Consider the following 23,082-nt stretch of genomic DNA (forward strand, 5'->3'; position numbering starts at 1 on the left):
ATTTGCACACAAACTGGAGCACCCGGGGTTAACCCAGCAACCTCCCAATCAGTCGGTGACCTGCTCTACCTGCTCTGAGCCACAGCCATCACATTTTACAGGTAAAAACCAGGTGTAAAAAAGAAAATAAAGTAATATTGAGTAAGTGAACTCACCCGTCTCCGACGACGACACACTTAATGGTCTGCATTGCGCTGCAGCAACTGGAGGAATGCTGTCAGCCCAGGAGCTCATTTCTTATCATGCTTCTTTGCGTTTACCTTGAAAGTCGGATGCTGGCGCTGGGCGTGTCGTCAGTGTTACAGTCAAAGCTAGGAAAACAGGTTTTTTGCTCCATGGTAAGGTGGAGCCCTCCATCCATCCATCACTAGTTGTGCGCTTAAAATATAACCATTGAAGCCCATATTCAGCAGCAGTGGTACTACAGAGAGTATTGCCATTTTAATATTGTTTGCATGCACTGTTGTCCATCTTGGGTTCTGAAGTTGAGAGAAATAGGACTTCTCCCACCTTCTTCCTTCTGCAGCTCCTTTTAGCGGTCTCCATTTGTTGCTCCTTCTAGACCTTCCATGCATCTTCTCTGCAGTCTTCCTCTTTTCCTCCTGCCTCTCAGCTCCACATTCAGAATCCTTTAACTTCTCTGACTTTCCAAGTGGAAATTCTGACTTGAGGGAAATTCCAGCTGAAATGTTGATTTGTAGTCCAGATAACTTGTATTTTATATCTATATATCTATCTATATATATATCTATATATATATCTATATATCTATATCTATATATATATATAGATATAGATATATAGATATATATATAGATATATATATAGATAGATATATAGATATAAAATACAAGTTATCTGGACTACAAATCAACATTTCAGCTGGAATTTCCCTCAAGTCAGAATTTCCACTTGGAAAGTCAGAGAAGTTAAAGGATTCTGAATGTGGAGCTGAGAGGCAGGAGGAAAAGAGGAAGACTGCAGAGAAGATGCATGGAAGGTCTAGAAGGAGCAACAAATGGAGACCGCTAAAAGGAGCTGCAGAAGGAAGAAGGTGGGAGAAGTCCTATTTCTCTCAACTTCAGAACCCAAGATGGACAACAGTGCATGCAAACAATATTAAAATGGCAATACTCTCTGTAGTACCACTGCTGCTGAATATGGGCTTCAATGGTTATATTTTAAGCGCACAACTAGTGATGGATGGATGGAGGGCTCCACCTTACCATGGAGCAAAAAACCTGTTTTCCTAGCTTTGACTGTAACACTGACGACACGCCCAGCGCCAGCATCCGACTTTCAAGGTAAACGCAAAGAAGCATGATAAGAAATGAGCTCCTGGGCTGACAGCATTCCTCCAGTTGCTGCAGCGCAATGCAGACCATTAAGTGTGTCGTCGTCGGAGACGGGTGAGTTCACTTACTCAATATTACTTTATTTTCTTTTTTACACCTGGTTTTTACCTGTAAAATGTGATGGCTGTGGCTCAGAGCAGGTAGAGCAGGTCACCGACTGATTGGGAGGTTGCTGGGTTAACCCCGGGTGCTCCAGTTTGTGTGCAAATACCCTTAGGCCAGATACAAAATCCAAGTTGCTCTCCGATGTGTCCACCTGAGTGTAAATGTTACACTGAAAGCACAGAAAAAGGTGTTTGTATGAATGAGTGAACAAGGCTTTGAGTGCTCAGAGGCAGTGAAGAGTCAGTCCATTTTCATTACATTAGCTAGATATTTAGGATTGTCATGCTACTACTAAAGTTTTCTGTTGTAGTGCAAGAAAGACAAAAAAAAATCACTACTTTTTGGCTGCCATGCTTCTGGTGACAAGTTTTTATTTATATTCTTCATATCTGGCTTTCAAGGCAATTCAGAAAAGAAAGATTTTTCTTATCCTGAGACAGGTGGGAAACTGGAAAAGGGGAGAACAAATAAAGGCAAAAAACCACACTGTCTACAACAGATGAAAAATATCTGAAAGTCATGGCCTTAAGACAGAAAAAACAAATCCAGCAAGGAGATGGGTCTGGCCCTTCAGCTGATCAGTTACTGTTTGCCAAAGCCGCATCAGACATAATCTTTTTCGCATGGTGGCTGTCAGTAATTTACACAAGAACTGGACTGTAAATCAGTCGCAACAGGTTCAGGTCATCAAATATTGGCTTTTGGGCTTGTACATTTGTGCATGTTTCAGTAAACTGTTGCTACATCCCATATTCATTTCAAACTATAAAGAAATGATTACTCAGGACTTTTGCACATTACTGTAACTGTGTTATGTTGTTATATTAACACTGTTTATTAAAATAACTGTATAACACGACTGATAACATCTACTCCCACATTAAAGTTACTGTGTTATGATTAGCTATAGCTGCTACTTTAATGCTAACATTTACTGATAGTTAAACAGCTAGCATTCACATGTGTACCAGATACTTCTGACAACTGTTGTGTTGTGATAAGTGTTGTTCAGTAATGTGGATGTCAGCTATTGTTCATATGTTCAGCTGCCAGTGAGGGGAGGGGCTGTGTGCCTGCCTAAATAGTTTTGGTAACCTGAGTCCAGTGTAACAAAGTTGATTGTCCATCAGTTCGGACACAGCATTGTTGTTGTTTTTTTGCCTTCTCTCAGTAAATGCTAATCCAGCTTCTTCTCACCTACAGAGAAGTAGGTAAGACCTGTCTGCTCATAAACTACACCACCAATGCCTTTCCTGGAGAGTACATCCCCACAGTGTGAGTATCTCACTTTGCAGTGCAGTGAGTATTTATTTATTTATTAAAGCAAGATTAGCAAACAGTGATCGGTCTCCACCCTCCTTTAAAATCAATGCATATGAAAATTTGGCTTGCAGAAGAGCTTACAATCACAGCAGTGGACTGTAACTAGACCAGAAATACATGTTACAGGATGTTATGAGGAAACCCTTCAGCCTATCTCATTCTGATCTTAGCTGTTACTGTAACTGTGGCATGAAGTCATTGATAAACAAGCTTCCGAGTGAGTGAAATTTAAGAGAGCAGTTGCCATAAAAGTCTACAATAAGGCAGATAAGATATCAACTTCCACTTCAGTTGTTTGTTTTTTTCAGTAGTTATATTTTGACAGTCTATATAAAGCCAGAAGGGTTTGGTTTATTTGCGCTTCATCACTTCTGTCAGGTTCGACAACTACTCCGCCAATCTTTTGTTCGATGGGAAGCCGGTGAGCCTGAACCTTTGGGATACAGCAGGACAAGAAGACTATGACAGACTCCGCCCCCTTTCCTACCCACAGACGGTACAACAACCACAAAAAGAAAGATCACACAATGTTGTGCTATACTTCACTTACATTACTGTGCAAAAGATTTGAGTCACTCCTTAGTTCTTTATATTTCACTTCCAACGAAGTAAGATGTTCCTATGATTTTTTTAAAAGTGGTCTTCAGCAGTAGTTCTCCATGCTTTCTGAAGGTCTTTAAGTTTTCCGTTGGACATTGGCAGCTTTTTCACTGATTTTCAAAATATAAAGAATTGAGGTTCTGACTGTTTTGCTTTCTTTGTCTTACCAGGACATTTTTCTCATCTGCTTTTCCCTCGTGTCTCCTGCGTCATTTGAAAATGTCCGTAATAAGGTGAGTAGTCGCTATATTATGGAAAGGTGGCTGCACAATGTCATCCTATTAAGGTTTTACTAATGAAGTACTGACAGTGTCAGTACTGTCATATCAATATCATGACATTTACTTATATTGTGCCTGTGCTGCAAAGCAAGCACAAGCTGCTGTGGATCAAGACCTAACCATAAATTCAAAGGAAAAATGTAACTATATGTCCCAAAGGATTCTATCATGATGGAAAGTAGAAACCGCAACTACAAATTAATTTTTATTAGTGAATATTGTCTCAGTTAATTTCTATTAAGTAGTGAGTTTTCATAAAACCAGAAAACGACAAGAAAGTGGAAAAGGGCGACAAAATATTTAGCATTTTTTTACTTTTAAAATGTGCCATCAAAATTAGGTTAGGCATATTTTCTCTTAATAAAAAAGTTTTTTTTTACTAAGTGTGATTACTCTGAAGTGTGACATATGCCAACTAAGCAGCCCACTGCAAGCAGCCAGGAGTAGCAGACTGGATCTCCAAGGTGGAAATCACTGCTGAGAACACAAATGGTCGTCTCACATTTGCCAAAAAGCATCTGGATGATCCCCAAGACCCACAGCATTTCATAAGAACACCATCATACCAACAGTCAAACATGGTGGTGCTAGTATGAGGGTCTGGGCTGCTTTGCTGCTTCAGGACCTGAACAACTTGTTGCAATTGATGGAACCATGAATTCCGCTTTCTACCAGAAAATCCTGAAGAATTTTTGGCCATCAGTTCATGCCCTGAGACTCAAGAGGTCTTGGATTATACAGAAGGGCGATGATCCAAAAAACACCAGCATGTCCACCTCTGTATGGCTCAAAGAAACAAAATTAAGATTTTGGAGTCAAAGTCTGGATTTCAACCTGACTGAGATGATTAGGTAACCTTAAACAGGGCTTTCATGCTTGCAAACCCTCCAGTGGGGCTGAATGAAAACAATTCGGCAGAGAAGAGTGGGTCAAAATTCCTCCACAGTGATGTGAAGTACTCATTGGCAGTTATTACAAATGCTTGATTGCAGTTCTTGCTGCCAAGGATGGCACTACCAGTTATTAGGTTTAGGGGCAATTGCTTTATCACAGTTATTTTAGATAATCTAATGTGTACCAATGCTGACCTATTGCTCTGGCTTTGGATTTCAAAGGTGTCTTACTCCCGTCTTCCCCCTTTAAAAGAAACTTCTTTTGTTTTTTATTTTTTAAATAATGTAGCAACTGTATGGCATTGTATGTTTGTAGCCAGGTAATAAGCATTATTTTGTAACATTTAGAGTTAAAGCCTTCAAACAACCAGTCGAACTCACATCCACACCTACAGCCAAATTAGATTCACCACTTAATCCAACATAAATGTCTTTGAGTTGTAGGAGGAAACCCTCAAAAGCACAGGGAGAACATACAAGCTCCATTTAGGAATGCTCCACATGATTCATTCACCAAAAATCAAAAGAATGACAATGCAAATAGGAAGTAGCTGCAGCTTCAATAAAATAAAGTGTTCAAGGTGGTGCAGGCCGAGCTGGGAAGTTAAACTCATAAACATTGTCTCTTTGCAGTGGATTCATGAGGTGAGACACCATTGTCAGAACACTCCCATAATCCTCGTGGGGACCAAAATGGATCTGAGAGATGACAAAGACGCTTTAGAGAAGCACAAGAAGGAGAAGAAGACTAATATCTCTCCCATTAACTACCCTGATGGACTGGCCCTGTCCAAAGAGATTGGTAATGGCTTCAGTTATCTCTAATACTTTTTCTTTTAAATCATCACGGAAGACGGCAGATTCCAGTAATAAACCTGGAATCTGGCTCTCTGTTTCCTGTCTTCAGGTTCTGTCAAGTACCTGGAGTGCTCAGCTTTGACTCAACGTGGCGTTAAAACTCTGTTTGATGAGGCCATCAGGATTGCCGTGTCCCCTCCACTTATCACCAAGAAGACAAAGAAGTGCCTTCTCCTCTAAGACTTCACTGAAACAGTGTATTTCAGATTCTGTCCTTCAATGTGTGCATCAGTTATACAGTTGTAAGGTCAATTTTAGGAGACATTGCTTCCTAAAAGTGTATACTGATTTTTGGTAGTAGAAATGTTTTCAAATAGACTGTACACATGCTGTATTTTAGCCGAAAAGAAATTCTTTGATCTGTTGTCTCTTTAAAACACAGCTGACAGTCTGCTGCTGTTTCCTGCTCAACCACATCAAGCATTTATAAGTTAAAAACGCCACTTTCTCTCTATGGAAGCAGGCGTGTCAACAAAGAGCTTGCACTTGAACTAACCACCTGTGAAGTTTGGAGTAACGTCTTTACTGGTAATTAATTATTTGCCTTAATGGTTCATGTTAATTCACTCCCATGAAGTAAATGAAGTCTGAAGCAGAGAGAAATGAATGTTGTATACGCTTAGCTTTATGAAGAAAAGCTATTGTGCTTTTTTGTTTTGTTTTTTAAAGCCAAGAAATTCCCCTAAAACAGGTTCTGTTTGTTTTCCTTTGAGCCAAAATGGCAAAAATGGCTGAAGTGTTGCTGACTCACTTATTCTTGTGAATCTTTCATTTATACCATACTGGAAAAATAAAGATTCACCATTATTCAAACATATTTTAATGTAAATGAAAATGTACATTTTTCTCCCGATCACTGATATAATTAGTTAGAGCAATAAAATAAGATTAGATGTACGTTTTGGGCAACATATTAAACCACAAGAATAACACTTAAAAATATATTTTGCATTATGCTTTTAGAAAAAATCAATTAATGACACTGTCTCAGAAATATCTTCATTAATATACACTCAACTGCTCATCAACACAAAATCTATCCAGACAGTCCTTACAGACAAATAAGCTCAAGACGACTTCCCTGAAGCTCAAACGGAGAATCAGAATAAGCAAGAAAACTGATTTACGTTACTTGTTTGAACCAGATTACTCTGCTTAAACTTCTTCCCTTGCAACCTGAAACCAGATAAGCAGTACATATCAAATGGATGGATGGATCCTGATGCTGCTGGTGGTGTGGGGGCAATTTTCTTCACACACCCGAGTACCAACACCACAGTCTACCTGAGTATTGTTGCTGACCAAGTCCACTTCTTTATGACCACAGCATACCCATCTTCCGACTGCTTCCAGCAGGATAACACACCTCGTCACAAAGCTCAAATCATCTCAAAGTAGTTTCTCAAACATGTCAGTGAGTTCACTGCACTTCAGTGCCCTCCACAGATCTCAGTTGAGTAGAGCACTTTTGGAATGTGGTAGAATGAGAGTCTCATCGTGGAGGTGCAGCCAACAGATCTGCAGCAACTGTGTGACAGTATCATATCAATATGGCTGAAATTCTCTGAGGAATGTTTGCAGTGCCTTGGTGAATCTGTGCAATGAAGAATTAAAGCAGTTCTACTGTGTAGATGGGCCAGTGATCATCAGTTTTTGACCATCAGAGATATAAAGAAATTTTGTAAACCTTTTGACTGACCCTAATGTTTTTTTGAGGGTTAAAGTTTGAGTTAGATTCGGGTTAAGGTAAGGGCTTGTCACCAATTTGTAACTGTTACAGTTGAGAATGAAAGTGGAGCACTAAATGTATTGAGCCCCACTCTTAAAAGAAACTGTCTGGGTGGCTGGTCTCAGACGATCTTGGAGGTGAACCTGCTGGATGTGGAGGTCCTGGGCTGGTGTGGTTACACGAGGTCTGCGATTGTGAGGCCGGTTGGATGTGCTGCCATATTCTCTGAAACGCCTGTGGAGACGGCTTATGGTTGAGAAATGAACATTCAATGCACGGGCGACAGATCTGGTTGACATTCCTGCTGTCAGCATGCCAATTGCACGCTCCCTCATTGCTTGTGGCATCTGTGGCATTTTGCTGTGAGACAAAACTGCACATTCCAGGGTGGCCTTTTGTTGTGGGCAGTCTGAGGTACACCTGTGCACTACTCATGATGTCAGATCAGCATCCTGATGTGGCACACCTGTGAGGTGGGATGGATTATCTCAATATAGCAGATGTGTCCACTACCACACATTTGGACTGATTTGTGACCACTGTTTGGGAGGGATGGTTATATTGTGTATCTGGAATGAATTTTAGGTCTCTACGTCCATCCCATGGGGAATGGGAGCAGTAACAAAGGTGTTGCGTTTATATTTTTGTTGAGTGTAACTAGTCACAGAACTGATAACTCTGAAGAAAAGAAGGATACTAAAACTACAAAAGCAATCTAGGGAGTTACCCATGTACTGCATATGACAGCAACAACTGGTTTTATCCATTGTTGGCTAGCTGCACTGAAACAGGAGAATCCACCTGTCAGTGGGAGTTTTGTAGAACTATAAATGAGGACTGTGTTGGGGAAAGCCTCTTTGGTGCATTTGTGGCTCACTGGAGTCAGACACTGTCCCCTTTGTGTTTGATATTTTCTTGTGGGGATGGGTTGACAGACATAGCGGTGCAATCAGCTGGTAGAGCAGAGCTCCACAAAATATGATCACAACTATTTTGTGCCATTTTACAGTGTAATTTAACCCACAATTATCACTGTTCAGTTATTCTTTTAACAAACACTTCCAAACTGTTTACAAAAGGTTACAAGGAAGTTTCCAAATAAAGTGGACTCAATGTAACTATAATATCTATGACATCGATGTAGTCAAAAGATCAAATCTGCACACACGCACACAGAGTGGAGCAGTCACGTTGGGGAAAACCTAGAAGGAAAAAAAACAACTTTTAGCTTAAAAATAGAACTTCTAATCTCAAGCTCAGTCCTGCACTTGTACTCCATACATACACTGTGAGGTTTTGGACGAGATGAGTGAAAAACAATTCCTGGGAATTATTAGTGGGACATGAAAAATCCTGTCTGAAGCTCTCAGGAAAAGGGGCCTGTTCAAAACAATTAATGAGCTTGACCCTTCTAAGGGTTTGAAATACAGTTAAGTACGGGCAAAGGATGAATGCTGCACACAAGTGATGCTGACTGAGCACAAAAACAGAAGAGACAACATGAGAGAAGCAGCGAACAAAAAATGATGTAATCCGTTTTACTTAAAGGTGACACAGTTTCAAGCTTTGACAGGCGGGACATTATTTGATTTTGGAAAACTGACCTTCAAGTTTCAAACAGGATGTTGGGAAATCTCATTTATTTGTAACAAAGCATTTTGTTTCCTGAAAACACTCAGCACAGAGGCAATGATTGCCATTAGGTTGTGAACTCCATGTAGACAAGGAATCTCATATGTGATGCCAAGAAATTTAAATAAATCTTATTACAAGATAAACCAAAACTTGACAACGTCTCGTCATCACAGGTCATTAGTAGCACATTTGGCACAGAATCTGCACTTGAATACTTAAATTAGTCCATTCAGTCTTTTTATAAACACTTTTCATTCCGTTCATAAATTTCTCATCGTCCGTCAGCGCCTGACGTCAGCCTCACGAATCCACAGATCGCAACAGGGTCCCTGAAGTTGTCGGTATGCTGGAAAGAAAGAAAGCATTCATTAAAATCAGTGGGATCAGACGAAAACATGACTCGAGTTAGGCGGAAAACAAGTCAGATTGTTTTGGACGTTAAAGAAAAGGAACCACACTTCAAGACAGACGTAATTTTAAAGATCAAGAGTTGTTAAAACTGTTTGACAGTAACACGCACACATTAGTGACCATAAAGACTAATAATCCTGTAAATAGACCAAATGGGAAAAAGGGAACCTTTGGGAAAGTAAGGCAGAACACCATCATACATTTTGGATCTGTTACTACCAAACACCAAATCTTTCTAGAAAAGTGAAATTGGAAATGTCAGATGATGCCATTTGTTGGTACATCACAAAGAACTTCATCTGATTAGAGTAGTTTCGTGATAATAAAACTACACATTAAATGTAATATGAGGTGATCCATTTATAAGAGGTTAACACATGAAAGTGTTATAAACTTAAACTCCTGTCTTTGAATTGTTTTTTCTACAGCCCTTTAAATTTGGCCTGTATAAGCTATACTAGCAAATTTTTAAGCTAATTATCGCTCAACTGAATGTGAGATTATTTTGAAATTCCACATTGCTGAAGTCATAGTACCAGATACTTGACCTAAAAAAGTTTTGAAAGACACAGGTCTAGTCTCCCTGGACTTTTTTCAGAGAAATCAAAGATGGTCGGATTGGGAATTTTTCTTAAATTTAGTCCAGTTACTGAAATACGATTGAGAGCAGCTGTATTTAATGCCTTAACAGGTGGTTAAACTGACCTACTAAGATAAAGGTAAGGAAAGGAGGTAAAAAGCATCCAGTCGTATTACCTCTCTACCAGCTCTGCGCCAACAATGTCATGAATGTGGTATTTCATATGGAATTTCACTTGTGAATTCGTCCGCCGCTCCTCGATTTCTGCCTTTAAGACTTCGCCGTATTTGGACTTCTTAACCATGCTGAGCACTGCTTTACGGCCTAACGGCAAAATGAGAACAAAGACATTAATGGGTGTCGTAACTAAAGGAAATCGCTGTTACGATTCAATCAAGTGAGATTCAACACCAACCTTTTATGAAGTACTTTGTGAATTTGCCAGAGTTGGGAATGGAAAGCCACCAGCTGCCTGCATCCCTCACAGTCAGGACCCCAGACTTAACCAGCTGCCTGTGTGTGGGGAGAAAACAGATTCTGAGTTGATCTTTATCTTTCAGAATGGCCAAGTCAGAGGTTACACATTCATTCAATAATGCCAAGCACAAAGTTATGGAAATCGGTATAAACAGCTTTAATGCCACAGAAAATGTTATTCTCTGCTACCCCTTTAAATAAATGTCAAACTCTTTCAGTCATTGTCAGCAGTGTTGCTTTGCTTTTTATTTATCTAGGAAGTTAAATGTTAAACTATGTCCAAGATAGAAAGTTTGGGAATGATAAAGCTAAATAATAAACGCATGCAATATATGGGTGTCTTTCATACGTTATCTCAGAGTCTGTGAAGAGAAACTCCTTCAGCATTTTGTCTTTCGTGAAGCTCAGATCTGTGCAAGCGGACACCACTTTCTCCAAAAACCTCTCCACGGTGGCTCTTGTGGTTTTGCCCTCCTCTCCCACCAGCACTTTGGCCTTGTAGTCAGAAGTAAAAACCAACCCAAAGGCTTCTGCGTCGAACCCGAGCTGGAACATCAGCAGATCTCCTCGTTCACGCATCTTATTCTGTTACCGATGACAGCAACGAGTTGTATTTCACATCTGAATCTGCAGAAATGATTACACAAACATTTCTAACACTTAAAATCCACCTTACCACCTCCTTGTCCACCAAAGTCTTGTCACTGTGTATGCTGTAGAGCTGGTGCTTCAGCACAATTTGAGGCAGTGCATCATTGAAGAGCTTTCTGGGAAATAGGGTCATGAGGTACTCCAGACTGGATTTAATGTCAGCTGGTCCTTTTAAAGTGAAGAAATGACAGTGTGAACTTCAAATGAAGAGCTTTTTGATCACGTTATTGTAGATTTTTTAGGACTCACACCCACCATCTTCAGCAGCAGTAGCTCCAAATTGTTCTGTGCCATTTCTTCTCTTCTTCAGATTGAAAGCGTCTGAAATCAGAGCCCGTTTCCTGCTCATACCTGAAGGAGAAATTTGCACCTGTTCACTCCAAGATGCTGCTTTCCTCGCTACACAACGTAGAGCCTATTAAAAGACCTTTAAATGGTCAATCATATCATTATTTCCTACTAATTAAGAATAATGCCCCACAGTCAAGATCCACTCCTTTGCCAATTTCTGATGAATGAATTATAAGACATAATCTCATATATTCCATAAATGTACCCTCAGTTTTGTTAGGTTAAAAACACTACACCGTTAGCCATGCTAACGCTAGCTCGTTTATCAACATTAGACCGAGCTATTTGAACTCGAAAATAATTTTCGTCCTTACCTGATGAATAAACCCAATAATGTGTTTTTACATCACTTTATTCTCTGTCAGAGCCACAAACCAGCCCAACAGCTACAGGGAACTGCTGCAACTCTTCTTTTCACGGATATTTACAGTGTTTTTAGAGGAAGTGTCGCCGCTACCAACGAGCAGCGGATTGGATGGAAAACTGCACACGGAAGTGGCGTTAGCTTGTTGTTAGCGTGTGAGACTAGTTAGCTGTCCCGCTACAAAAACAAGGCAGCGTTTTTCTAACTCAGCTACTTCTTGGTTTTAGTCGGTAAAGATGCAACAAACGTATGTTTGTTGTTCCTGTACCAAGCCTGTTATTTTATTTCCTCTGACATAATATAAACAGGGAACTTCTAACGTTAGCTTAGCAACCTCTGCTCGCTGTGCTGTAAAGAGGTAGGTTATCACTTACTTACGTCTTATTTATTCATGAAAGTACTCTTTAGTTTTCGTAGCGGGGTTAGTAACAGCGGTATTAGGAAACCTTTGTTAATTTTAAACATGCATTTAATTGAGAAACAGTGCAGACACACGCCAGACATTACCTGCCTCTTTTCCATTCAACATTCAATACATAAACTGTTATAAGCACATCAGGCGGTTCTAGGTCCAGACATGCTGCATTTAAACTTAAACTAATTCATTGTTTGTGCACAATTTGTTACAGAGAGGAAAGAACACATTTCTAATTTTAAATATGCAGCACTGTGCAAAAGTCTTCAGCCACCCCATCATGTCTTCATATTTTGGTAGGAAAATGTGGAACCGGTGCAGCGATTTATCAAAACATGTTCAAGCATACAAGAGTATAAAGTATATAAGGCAAAAACAACTTTGTACAGTTCTAACGATCTTGAAAGCCAATATTTGGTTTGACTACATTTATTCTTCAACGCAGCCTGAACTCTGTTAGCAAAGCTTTCCTGTCACTTCTTTAAGCAGTCTTCAGGAATAGTTTTCCAGGCTTCTTGAAGGACATCCAAAGCTCTTCTTTGGATGTTGGATGCAAACCGATTATAAGGACACAGCTTATAATCGGTTCTTTGCAAAGTTGCCTGTTATATTTTTAAAAGTTAGCTAAAGAATATGCACATATGCATTAACCCTAACCTAACTTATCCCTGAAAAAATTGCACTTAAAGAACAAAAACTCATAAATTCTTTCTGTCCAGCTATGGACCCCCACAGATCCAGCATCAGCTGTCACAGCCATCAGTCCTCGTACAAAAGACAAAGAGACGACAGTGGCAGAAGTCCTCGTGAGAATAAACACTTCAGAACGAACACACAGCACCAGTATCGGTCTGAGTCGGCTCTGGGTCAAAACCCTTTGAGCTGCAGGACTTTAAGCACGAGAAGAGAGCTTTATGAAAGAGACTTTCCTGTTTACAAACAGCCTGTGGAAGTGGGATGTTTTTCCCTCGACTCTGAGCGTAGATTCTTCAACGACAGCAGGCAGATGAGGTACTACGTGGAGCCTGACAGGAATCCAAATTTCAACCTGAGGGATGGATACAGGGATCGCTTTATAAAAAGAGACGACAGTGTGAAGGAGAGGCTGGACCATATTCTCCGGTGGATTGTAGCCAATAAATCAAAGATTAACCCAACAGGGGCAGCAGCCTCACCTCGGTAAGTGTAGCTGTGAGGTTCCTGTTTTTATTGTATTTCTCTTCAGGTGATCAAGTAGGTCCCACACAGAGAGAGAGAGATAAACATTATTGATCTCTAACCACAACAGTTCCTACTGGACATGTATTCTTTGATCAACCTCTACTCTTTCCAGCGCTTTAGATGTCGACTTTGTGACATGGCGGGGCCACCTAACTAAGCTGCTGACCACTCCTTATGAGACAAGGGAAGGCTGGTTGTTAGCAGTCACCAGGTTCAGGGGCACATTTTACATCAGTGAGGTGGAAACGGAAGCTGCTCACAGGGAACGGGAGAACCGCACCGAGAGGCATGAAGAGATGATGTACTGGGGATACAAGTTTGAGCAATACACATGTGCAGGTAGGTGGGTTTATGTAGCAGTAAACAAGTACCTTATTTTTCCTTTTTTTTTTTTCTTTTTTTTTTTTGAAACTTTGGGTACTGATTTAAACTGCCTTACCCACAGCTGATGATTCACAGGCATACCTCATAATCAACTGGTTTTATATTCAATCCATTTGTGCCTGGGAAGCACAACATGTGAGATTTCCACTATGGGGAAAAATGCTAATGGTATAATAAAAAACCCCAAACAAAAACAGTACTTTTGCCTCACAAAAAGAAGGTGCAGGTTTGATTTCACCGGCTGTTTTCGTGTGAGCTTTGCTGCCTGTGTGGGTTCTCTCCAGGCACACTTGTTGGGTAATTGGTGTGGAGTCTGTTTCTGTGTTAATGCTGCAATAGACTGGCAGCCTGTCCAGGTTGTACCTCACCTTTTACCATTTCACACTTGGGTAACGGTTTCTGAAACTGCTAATTTACTGGGATTTTCCCACATAACCATCTCTAGGGTTTACAGAGACCGGTTTGAAAAGAGGAAACATCCAGTCAGTGGCAGTTCTCAGGGTGAAAATTCCTCATTGGTACCAAAGATCAAAGAGAGACTGCTTGGAACTGATAGGAAGGCAAGAGTAACTCAAACAACCACTTAGTACAATCGAGGTAATCAGAAGACCACACCAGGTGCAACTCCTGTCAGCTAAGAAAAGGAAACTGAAGCTATAATTCATCCAAGCTCAACAAAACTGGACAATAGAAGACTAGAAAAATGTTGCCTGGCTGATGATTCTTGGTTTGTGCTGCACTGGTAATGGCAGAATTGGGGATAAACAACAGGAAAACACAGATCCATGCTGCTTTGTGTCAGCAGTCCAGGCTGCTGGGTCCCTTAGTACCAGTTGAGCATCATTTACATGACACAGCCTGAGTATTGTTGCTGATTATGTTCATCCCTTTATGACCACAGTGCCTATCTTTTGATGGCCGCTTCCAGCAGCTGTCCTTTTAAAAAGTTATCTTCATGTAATTGAAGAACTCGAGTAACAGCAAAGACTCGTAAATGCAGTATGATTGTTGATCTTACCACGATTAATTAAAATTACTACACTCTATAAAAATGTAATGTGATTATTATAATGCCCAACACTGACTTCAAATCATTATTTTTTCTGTACATATCCGTGTGTCCATTATATTAGATATGAAAACTAAACCTAGCACAGTGCTTTCAGTGGTAAAGTTTCACCTTTGTCTCTCCTGTAGACAATACCCACAGTCTACCTGACCCTGGTGGAGTGGTTAACACCAACGAGGCCTTCTGCACTGTGGTGCAAACTCGGCTCGCGGATCACAGACTGCTGTTCTCCGGCGAGGTGGACTGTCGGGATAAAGATCCCAAAGCTCCGGCTGCTCCTGCCTGTTACGTGGAGCTGAAGACCTCGGCAGAGATCTGCACCCCCAAACAGCGCAGCAACTTCCACAGGTACAGGATAAAGTAAAGCCTCATAATTTTCACGTTGTGTGGTTGGCTGGATGGTAACGCTTTTATTTTGGCGCTCCTCAGGTTCAAACTGCTTAAGTGGTGGGCCCAGTCTTTTCTCCCGGGAGTCCCTAGAGTGGTGGCAGGTTTCCGAGATCAGGAAGGGGTCGTCGTTTCCGTGGAGACCTTTCACATTTCTAAGATCTCCCATCTCATCAAGGTAAAGCAATAAATAACTCGTGATTTAAAAACATCTGGCAGCACACCATGAGCACACTTCATGAGCCTTCTGTACATCTTTTAAACAGAACGAGTACAACTGCTGGAAGCCGACAGTATGCATGAACTTTTGCTGCGATTTCCTGTCTTTTGTGAAGCGTGTAGTTACCGAAGACAGTCATAGGTGAGCTATAATAACACTTTTAAAATATTCTGGTTTGGGGTAAATACATGTTAATCTCTTTCTGTTGTCATTTCAGAGTGGTGTACCTGTTCTCCTGGGATCCCTACAAAGATGTCACCTACTCTGCCCACAGAGACTCTCAGTATTGCTTCCTGCCACACTGGTATGTTGAGGAGATGACGAGAAGTGAAGACTCCCAATATGAGCCTAAAGCATAATTTATACTTCTGCACTGAAGTCTGAAAGCCTGGAGTTGATTCATTCCCTTCCAGTCAATTAGAAGAGGAGGAAACAGGCCAATCACAGTTGTTTTGAGGAAGGGAGGTGCACGTCAGCATAGGATATTGTGACGTAAGATTTAACCCTACGTATCGCTCTGATAAACTGAATTGCAGAAGTATAAATTCCACCTGAGGCATGGTCACGAATGCATCATTATCCTGTAGACCTCCAGTGGAGGACATTTAACGTGGTAAACATTTGCATGAGCTCACCAATCACTACTCAGTCTTCTGGGGGGATTCTTTTATTTTTTTAAAGCAGTGATGAACTACATTTTATCTGGCATGTAATGATCTAAACAAAACACAATTAAAGAAATCCATATTGTTTCTCAATCTTTTTTTTTTTATTCCCTGGTTATAACAATAATTTACAACCCACAAACAGTGTTATGTTTATTTAAACAAAATTAGAAAATCTGTGTTGTGTTTTGTTTGTTATTGTAAATGAGTCAAGATGATATCAAATAAGAACTGGATGTAAACAAAGTTCATTTTGTAAAATATAAAAAACAAAATTGTAAAGCTTTAATCAAAAAAAAACAAAACAAAACAGTTGGAGCTGTTTTTCCTAACTGCTACCAAATATAAGTGACAACTGGCAGAGGAGCTGAAATCTGGTGAATGTGTCACTTGGCTAGAGTATTGATAGAACAACAAAAGGTCTAAAGGCTGCGGTGTTAAAGGGAAGCGCCTCTCTTGGTTATAACCAAGACGTAAAGAGAGAAAAACCAGTTTAACAACAACAGCAGCAGGAGGAGTGGATCAACTGTCAACCGGCATCAAGTTGAAAGGCAGCATTAACTGTCATTTACCACATCAGAGAGAGAGAGAAAGTACTGTGACAAATACTGTGAATCACTGCGATCCCCGACAAGTTTACACTACTCGCAGGGAACTGATAGACATAATGGAAGACATCTGTGTGAAAGAAAAAGAGCGCACGTCGAACACTGCGATATTGAAAACAGTAGAAAAAACTCAGTGCATCAAGTGTTTGTGTAGATCAACAGTCACTGAATAACTTACAAACGAGTGACAAAAAAAGAATTAAACCATCGACAAGCATCAAAATGAAAAAGTGCCAAAACCTGCAGCTCTTTAGAGTGAGACTGGCTTCAAAAGAGTCAAAACCCTATAACCTTTGATGTTAAAATGCCCAGCTTTACAACAAAAATAAATGTGTTTGCAACCTGATACAGTTTCTTTTTGTCTTTATAACCTGTTAGCCCCAGTCATAACTCCACATGGTTGCTTTCTTATATAAACTTTACAAAAGCTCAAAAGTAAAAGGTGTGGCTACGCTGACTTACAGGTACATGCCGACACAGATGTCTGCTCAGCTTAACCAGTTTTTGTAGCATTGGTGTCTTTTGTCGTGTAATAATCTCACCAGTAGTAAACTATCAAAGAAGCTTGTGTTCCAGTCTTGCCACAGAGTCATCCATAAATAGTCACTTCTGGCTCATAAACCCTCCAAAACTTGATAACAACAACATTTTAGCAGCCAAAACCTTAAAATGCAGAGTACAAAGCTAATCAGTAGTTGATAGTGGATCCATCCACGTTTTATATTCAGTCTATGGGGGAAACAAACCTCTAATTCCTGCAGTGAGGAAATATTATACTCTGACTGGTTTCATGAATCAGAAGCTACAGCTTTTGCAGTCACAAGATCACAAAACAAGCTAATTTGAGAGAAATTTGTGTGTAGGTGTTAGTTGGTGTACTCCACCACCAGCAACATAATGAGGGTGTGTCTTTTGGAAGAATACTGTTTATCTTTGTAGGTCCAAAGACTTGAAGAATACATGCTGAGGTGCACTGATGCTGTGGACGCACAACTAAGATTTTAGCTTGTTTTTTTCCTTTAATTTGTCACTCGTCTGCATGTCAGTTCATACAGTTTCTTTTTCATAATGCATTACAATCAGAGGCACTTGCTACCTACAACTACTGCAGCACATGCAGGCGCATATTCACTGTGCTTTTCCCTCAATTTATATTAAATTAATTTAATGAGGTTTCCATCTTGCAGGATTTCACAACTGGATAAATTCACAGTTAAAAGCTTAAGTGTATGTAAAGAATGGCCCAGTGGTTTAGATTAAGGCAGCAGTAAACTTATCATCACGTGCAATAAAGCTCAAATGTTAAGACAAAAGTCTTAAATTGAAATACACTTTTTCAAATTCATATGAAAATGTAAATGTAAAGACAAATATCATTCATCTCCTATAGTGAAATATGAAACTACAGCAGACTCATGACAAAAACTCGGACCAGGGGAAAGCAGCTAGTCTGGCCCATTGATTTGAACCAGTAATTTCTTAAAGAGCATGTATATTTCCACGAGAGCTGTATCAGTCTTTCAGTGCAGCCAACATCTCTCAGAAAGAGGCCAAACAGGTGTATTTGTGTTCTTTTGCCTTAACTGTTTTTTGTTTTTTTGTTTTTTTAAATCATCACCTGACAGAGTTTTATTTTTTAACAGTAGAAAGTTCAGCTCTTTGAAAGGTGTTCTTTTCAAACAGTTACTCAATACAGGACCTGTTTAACTCGCCTCACACTAGAAGATATTATACAGCAAACCAAACTAATAAATAATGTCTGTATGTTTTTCTTTGTCACATAAACTCAGTTAACTTTAGTCCCTGCAGGACCATGCTTAACCAAGAGAAATGCACCAGTGGAGAGGATGTGTATGCACAGATGTTCACAGTTAGAGGTTAACAATAGCAATAATTAAACCCCCCTCTGGTTTTGTTATATAATTTGGGAATGGAATAGGAATGTGGGGCTCCCAAAGCACCATTGCGGGCTCATATTATCGTGCCTATGCGACAGAAACAATTCATAATGTTAGTAATAGCATCAGCAGGCTTTAAAACCTACTGAGGATGAGTGCACTGATGGTTTGCTGTGTTCAGGTAGCAGTCTTCAGTGCTTCAGTTTCTTGTTCATCCCCATGAGTCTGAAGGTCACTGCAGCGATCTTCTCATACACAACAAACATGAGTGCAGCCGTCAGTACCGTCTGTAGCAGCTTGGCCTCCAGGCCTTTGTACAAACCGAGAGCACCGTGCTTCCTGCGATAAACACGGGTATACAACTGTGACCACTGCTACATATTCACACATGTGCTTGTTGTGAGTCGAGTGACTAGATAGTGTAATTTTAGAGATGCTGCACTCACTTGATCCGGTCCATGAGCAGGAACAAAATGTTAGAAAGGCTCCCCATCACACCACCACCCTCGGCGTCATTTTTATACTGGCCAAACTGATGAAAAAGCATAAAACAAGTGATGCATGTGTAGTAAAGATTCAATATCATTTACCAGTCATGCATATTTGCATCGAGTGTTTGATGGTATTAACCATATAAAGATGCTCTGGTTTCTCTAAATTTTTCTATTAATACACACTCACCGGCCACTTTGTTTAAACCGGTTCATCTGCTGATCAATAGAAATATCTAATCATCCAATCACATTGGAGCAACTCAGCTAATTTAGTGATATAGTGAAGTTGCTGCTGAGCATCAGAATGGGAAAGAAATGTGATATAAGTGAATGTAGCATGGTTTTTGGTAGCAGGCGTTCTTATCTACTGGGACCGGATCAGAAATTTTTTCCCCCTAATAAAGTTTCTGAGGAGTGTACACAAAATTAAGTCAAATTTACACAATGTTGTGTCCCAGACTCAGCCAGGAGTTCCACTTTAGTTTTTAGTTTTTGAGGAAACATCATTTTGCCCCTGTAAGAGTAATAGACTGCTTTTGGCACACATAAAATTACACAGATACAATTTGTAGTTGTTTTTGTCTGTTTACTGAATTTTCTGTCATTGCAAAAATGTTGAACTTCATCAGCCTAATCTTTGAAAAACAGAATACAGGAATAACATTTTCTGTATTAGAGTATTTACCCTCAGTATGGCCTGAACTGTCTGCAGAGGATACGTGGCAGTGGTAGCGATGGCCTTGGCAATGGCTCCAATGAGAAAAATCTTTGCTGAGGATATCTGTGGTAAAAGACAAAAGTTCACAGGTCAGGTGACTGATCGCTAGATTGGTCTAAACAGGGTCCCTCCTGATCACAGCCCTTCAGCTATGGAACGACAGGATGCTGACTGATTAGCTTCAATAAGGCAATATTGCATAAATCACTGGTTCTCTTTAAGTCTTCTTACCTTCCTCCCTCCTCTGCCTGCCTTCCTCTTCATGGCCTCATAAATCATGAACTGCACAGCAGGGTTGAGTACGAGGACGAGAGAGGGCAAAGTGCCGTTCCACAGAGTTCCCACCCCCTCGTTGGCTATGATCTGTGAGAAAGCATCTGAAAGAGAAGCAGTGAGGTTTGACAATCACACAGACACAAGACAAGCACGTCAGAAATCTTCACCTGTTTAACAGATATGAAGCGCTCACCAAATATGCCTCTGTAGTGAGTCTGGTGGAGGTCTTCGTTTCTGAACTTTACCCCCTGCATCTTCAGTCGAGTGTTGACCACCCACATGGGAGTGGTCAGGATCACATTCACCACTCCTACATGAACAAGAGATATTCAAGTTTCTAGAATCCACAAACCAGAGGATAACACCACCATCTTTTGCAAACAGTCTATGGGATACATGCATGCAAACGTTTCACACACAAATCCAGGATTCATCCATTCAATCCAGACATCTGTCACACAGTCACTCCCTCCACTTTTGAAAAGTTTGCCTTTTGTGCTACAGGCTTCTCTTTTAATTGGACACCTTGCATCCATTTAAGTCTTTCAGACAATTTCCATCAGGTCAGTACTTACCTGACACAATTCCAATGAGCAAGTCTTTCCCAGGTCTGGACTGGCCTGGACCAGATGCCATCAGCTTCTTCAGCGAGTTAAACGTGTAGAAGTAGACAAAATTGGAGCAGCAAAGGCTGGAGATAACTGGGAACCAGCCTCTGTACAGTGACAGACTGGGAGAGGTAGTGATGAGGCATTTGAGTACTGTGTTTTCAGTCATGTGGCCAAAACATCATCCTAAACCATGGATTAGATTACAGCTGCAGCTACCAATTATTTTCATTAACTGTTTATATCTGTGATTACCTTGTTTTGGTTCATAACATTTGGTTAAATTATAAATATGGTCAAATAAGAGTAAAACAAGGCTTAACTTGTGTAATTTCTAACCAGAAGCCTCAGTGATTTTAAATTCCAACACTATACGTACAAGCCTTCTTCCTTTGCTATCTCAGCCAGAATGACTGGAGTTGAGTTCGACTTTCTCTTCTCATCCACTGAAAAACAAACACAAATATGCCAGAAATCAGGCAATGAGTCTCTGGACAATGACTCGACACACAAAGATCAGTTTAACTGCATTATCTCAGCTTGTGGAATATAAAAGAGTGGAAGCAGAAAGGCATAACACACCTTTTTATGTCTCATATAGAGCTGAACATGAGCGTGCTTTGCAATAAAAAAAAAAAGACACATGAAACAACAAACAGAAATGGATTGTTTATGAGGTAAAATAAAAACTACATTTATCAGTGCGCTACTCTTTGGGATGCAGTTACGGTTGCTCTATAATGACCCCAGCGTTAAACCTCTTTCAACTCTGCAGCTTATCAGGTGACCTCTGTCCAAGATGATAAAGCCCCCCAGCTCACCCTGGAGTCTGCTTTTGGCCGTGTCCAGAGGAAAGAAGACGGTCATAGCTGTCACACTCCCCTAAAAAGACAATGCACTGCAACATTAACATCCATACTGACACCTGAAAACACAACATCTAACACCATTGTTCAGCTTAAAGTGGTTTCTTCAACACCATGCTATCTGCTATTAGAAGGATAATACCCCAACCCCCATAAAAAACAAATAAATAAGAAACAAAGCTACTCACCATTGCACCTGCCACAGCATGAACCAGCGTCTCATAGGATAGGAGGCCGACGGCCGAGCCACCGTTGTCGGACATCTCTGCAGGTTCTCCCCGGTCCAACCACACAAGCTAAACACCGGGAAGTAACTGCCGTGAACCCAATGGAAGATGTCCGGGTTTTCCGAACAGTGGAAACGTTTTAAACAATAATTATTCACAACTTCATGTTATAGGAAGCCGAAAAGCGACAAGAAACAGAAACCAAAGAAGAGAGTGAAAAACTGTCAGATTGGGTTCACTCTCTTCTGGTCGGGGGATAGTTCCTCCCAAGATGCCGCTGATTGGACAGGTTCTTCTTCTTCTTCTTTTGTTGACTCTTCTGCCGGTTCTTTCTTCTTCTTCTGTTTTTGGTAAATCATTAACTTTAGCATAGAATTTATTAGCCACCTACTGGACTGGAAGGAGAAGTGGTGGAAAAACTATATGGGATTTTACAGCACTTATTTGCGGCAGGTCACCACAGCATGTGTGATTTTCCAGATTTTTTCTGACACACCCCCAAAGGGACAGACTTAGATATCATAATCATCTAGATATGACAACACACGGTCTAAGAGACTTACACTAATGCTTTTTTAGTACACTTATGTAAAATACACATGCTGGACTGTATCTGGGCTTGTACGCATACACTTCTGTTTCATGTTACTTCACATCAACAGTTTCTCCAATTCATTTCATGGAGAAATTTCTCTTTATAACGCTAAGCTCTAAGGATGAGCTCCCATGATGAATATAATATCTTGTAAAAAGAAAACTATCCTGCAATATTATTTTGAACCTAAACAAGTAGCAAAATTAGAACATGTGACTAATCAGCCGTTTTTTAAAAAGTAAAGAAAACAACTGAATTGCATGTATAAAAAAAATGAACGTGTACCTTGATTAAATATATCCATCTTGCTAAAACAGTTTACAAACAAAACAATAAATGAATTTATCAAGAAAATAGATTAACACATGATTTAAAGAATCACAAGCTGTTTGCAATAATTAATAATAAAAAATACTTTATTTTTCCTGTTTTTTAGTACATTTGATACTTTAAGTATAGTGTGTTATTTTTACTTTTGCTGTAATTAATGACCCAATCAAGCATGTCTGTCAAGATTTTAACAATATCTAATTAGATTAGATGGATAAATAATATATAAATAGAATAGAGCAATAATTTGTTAATAAAAGCTTTAATCATGTATTATACTTAAGACAGTTTTTAGGTATAAACGCTTTAAGTTAAAAAGTTGAATGTTCCAAGTTTTAAGTTGATTCTAGGTAACAGAGGGAGTTGATGTCGCTTTTTACTCTTTTAAATACTTTTCTACAAATTACAGAATAAAAATGCATCATAAAAACATCAGTTTACAAATGTTGATGAAGAATTTAGAGTTCTAACGAGCTAAAACCTGAAAC

The 23,082-nt window shown here is 39.9% G+C and overlaps 4 protein-coding genes across 4 annotated transcripts; 2 read left to right on the forward strand and 2 right to left on the reverse strand.

Moving 5' to 3' along the window:
• The first annotated feature begins 1,350 nt into the window (after positions 1–1,350).
• On the forward strand, positions 1,351–6,100 carry LOC102211875 (ras-related C3 botulinum toxin substrate 1-like). The gene is made up of 6 exons (XM_005734662.2): positions 1,351–1,409; positions 2,664–2,735; positions 3,162–3,279; positions 3,554–3,616; positions 5,191–5,359; positions 5,465–6,100. Exons 1-6 carry the CDS (start codon positions 1,375–1,377, stop codon positions 5,593–5,595), a joined length of 588 nt encoding a protein of 195 aa, XP_005734719.1. The 5' UTR covers positions 1,351–1,374; the 3' UTR covers positions 5,596–6,100.
• A 2,566-nt stretch (positions 6,101–8,666) lies between these two features.
• LOC102212348 (serine/threonine-protein kinase 19) lies at positions 8,667–11,629 on the reverse strand. Its single transcript, XM_005734663.1, has 7 exons — positions 11,564–11,629; positions 11,154–11,249; positions 10,924–11,066; positions 10,597–10,832; positions 10,186–10,283; positions 9,947–10,094; positions 8,667–9,125 (listed from the first exon to the last, which is right to left on the reverse strand). Exons 2-7 carry the CDS (start codon positions 11,245–11,247, stop codon positions 9,080–9,082), a joined length of 765 nt encoding a protein of 254 aa, XP_005734720.1. The 5' UTR covers positions 11,248–11,249; positions 11,564–11,629; the 3' UTR covers positions 8,667–9,079.
• A 277-nt stretch (positions 11,630–11,906) lies between these two features.
• On the forward strand, positions 11,907–16,061 carry dxo (decapping exoribonuclease). The gene is made up of 7 exons (XM_013911271.1): positions 11,907–11,971; positions 12,748–13,207; positions 13,362–13,588; positions 14,831–15,050; positions 15,132–15,267; positions 15,356–15,450; positions 15,527–16,061. The coding sequence occupies exons 2-7, from the start codon at positions 12,750–12,752 to the stop codon at positions 15,666–15,668; spliced, it is 1,278 nt and encodes a 425-aa protein (XP_013766725.1). The 5' UTR covers positions 11,907–11,971; positions 12,748–12,749; the 3' UTR covers positions 15,669–16,061.
• Positions 15,961–21,963, reverse strand: slc25a17l (solute carrier family 25 member 17-like). Its single transcript, XM_005734664.1, has 9 exons — positions 21,631–21,963; positions 21,398–21,458; positions 20,956–21,022; positions 20,544–20,698; positions 20,162–20,278; positions 19,924–20,069; positions 19,660–19,755; positions 18,927–19,012; positions 15,961–18,819 (listed from the first exon to the last, which is right to left on the reverse strand). Exons 1-9 carry the CDS (start codon positions 21,703–21,705, stop codon positions 18,672–18,674), a joined length of 951 nt encoding a protein of 316 aa, XP_005734721.1. The 5' UTR covers positions 21,706–21,963; the 3' UTR covers positions 15,961–18,671.
• Positions 21,964–23,082: the final 1,119 nt, after the last annotated feature.

Source organism: Pundamilia nyererei, unplaced genomic scaffold, assembly GCF_000239375.1.
Source record: "Pundamilia nyererei isolate P.nyererei 1_Seehausen unplaced genomic scaffold, PunNye1.0 scaffold00059, whole genome shotgun sequence".
In the NCBI taxonomy this organism is placed as follows: Eukaryota; Metazoa; Chordata; class Actinopteri; order Cichliformes; family Cichlidae; genus Pundamilia; species Pundamilia nyererei.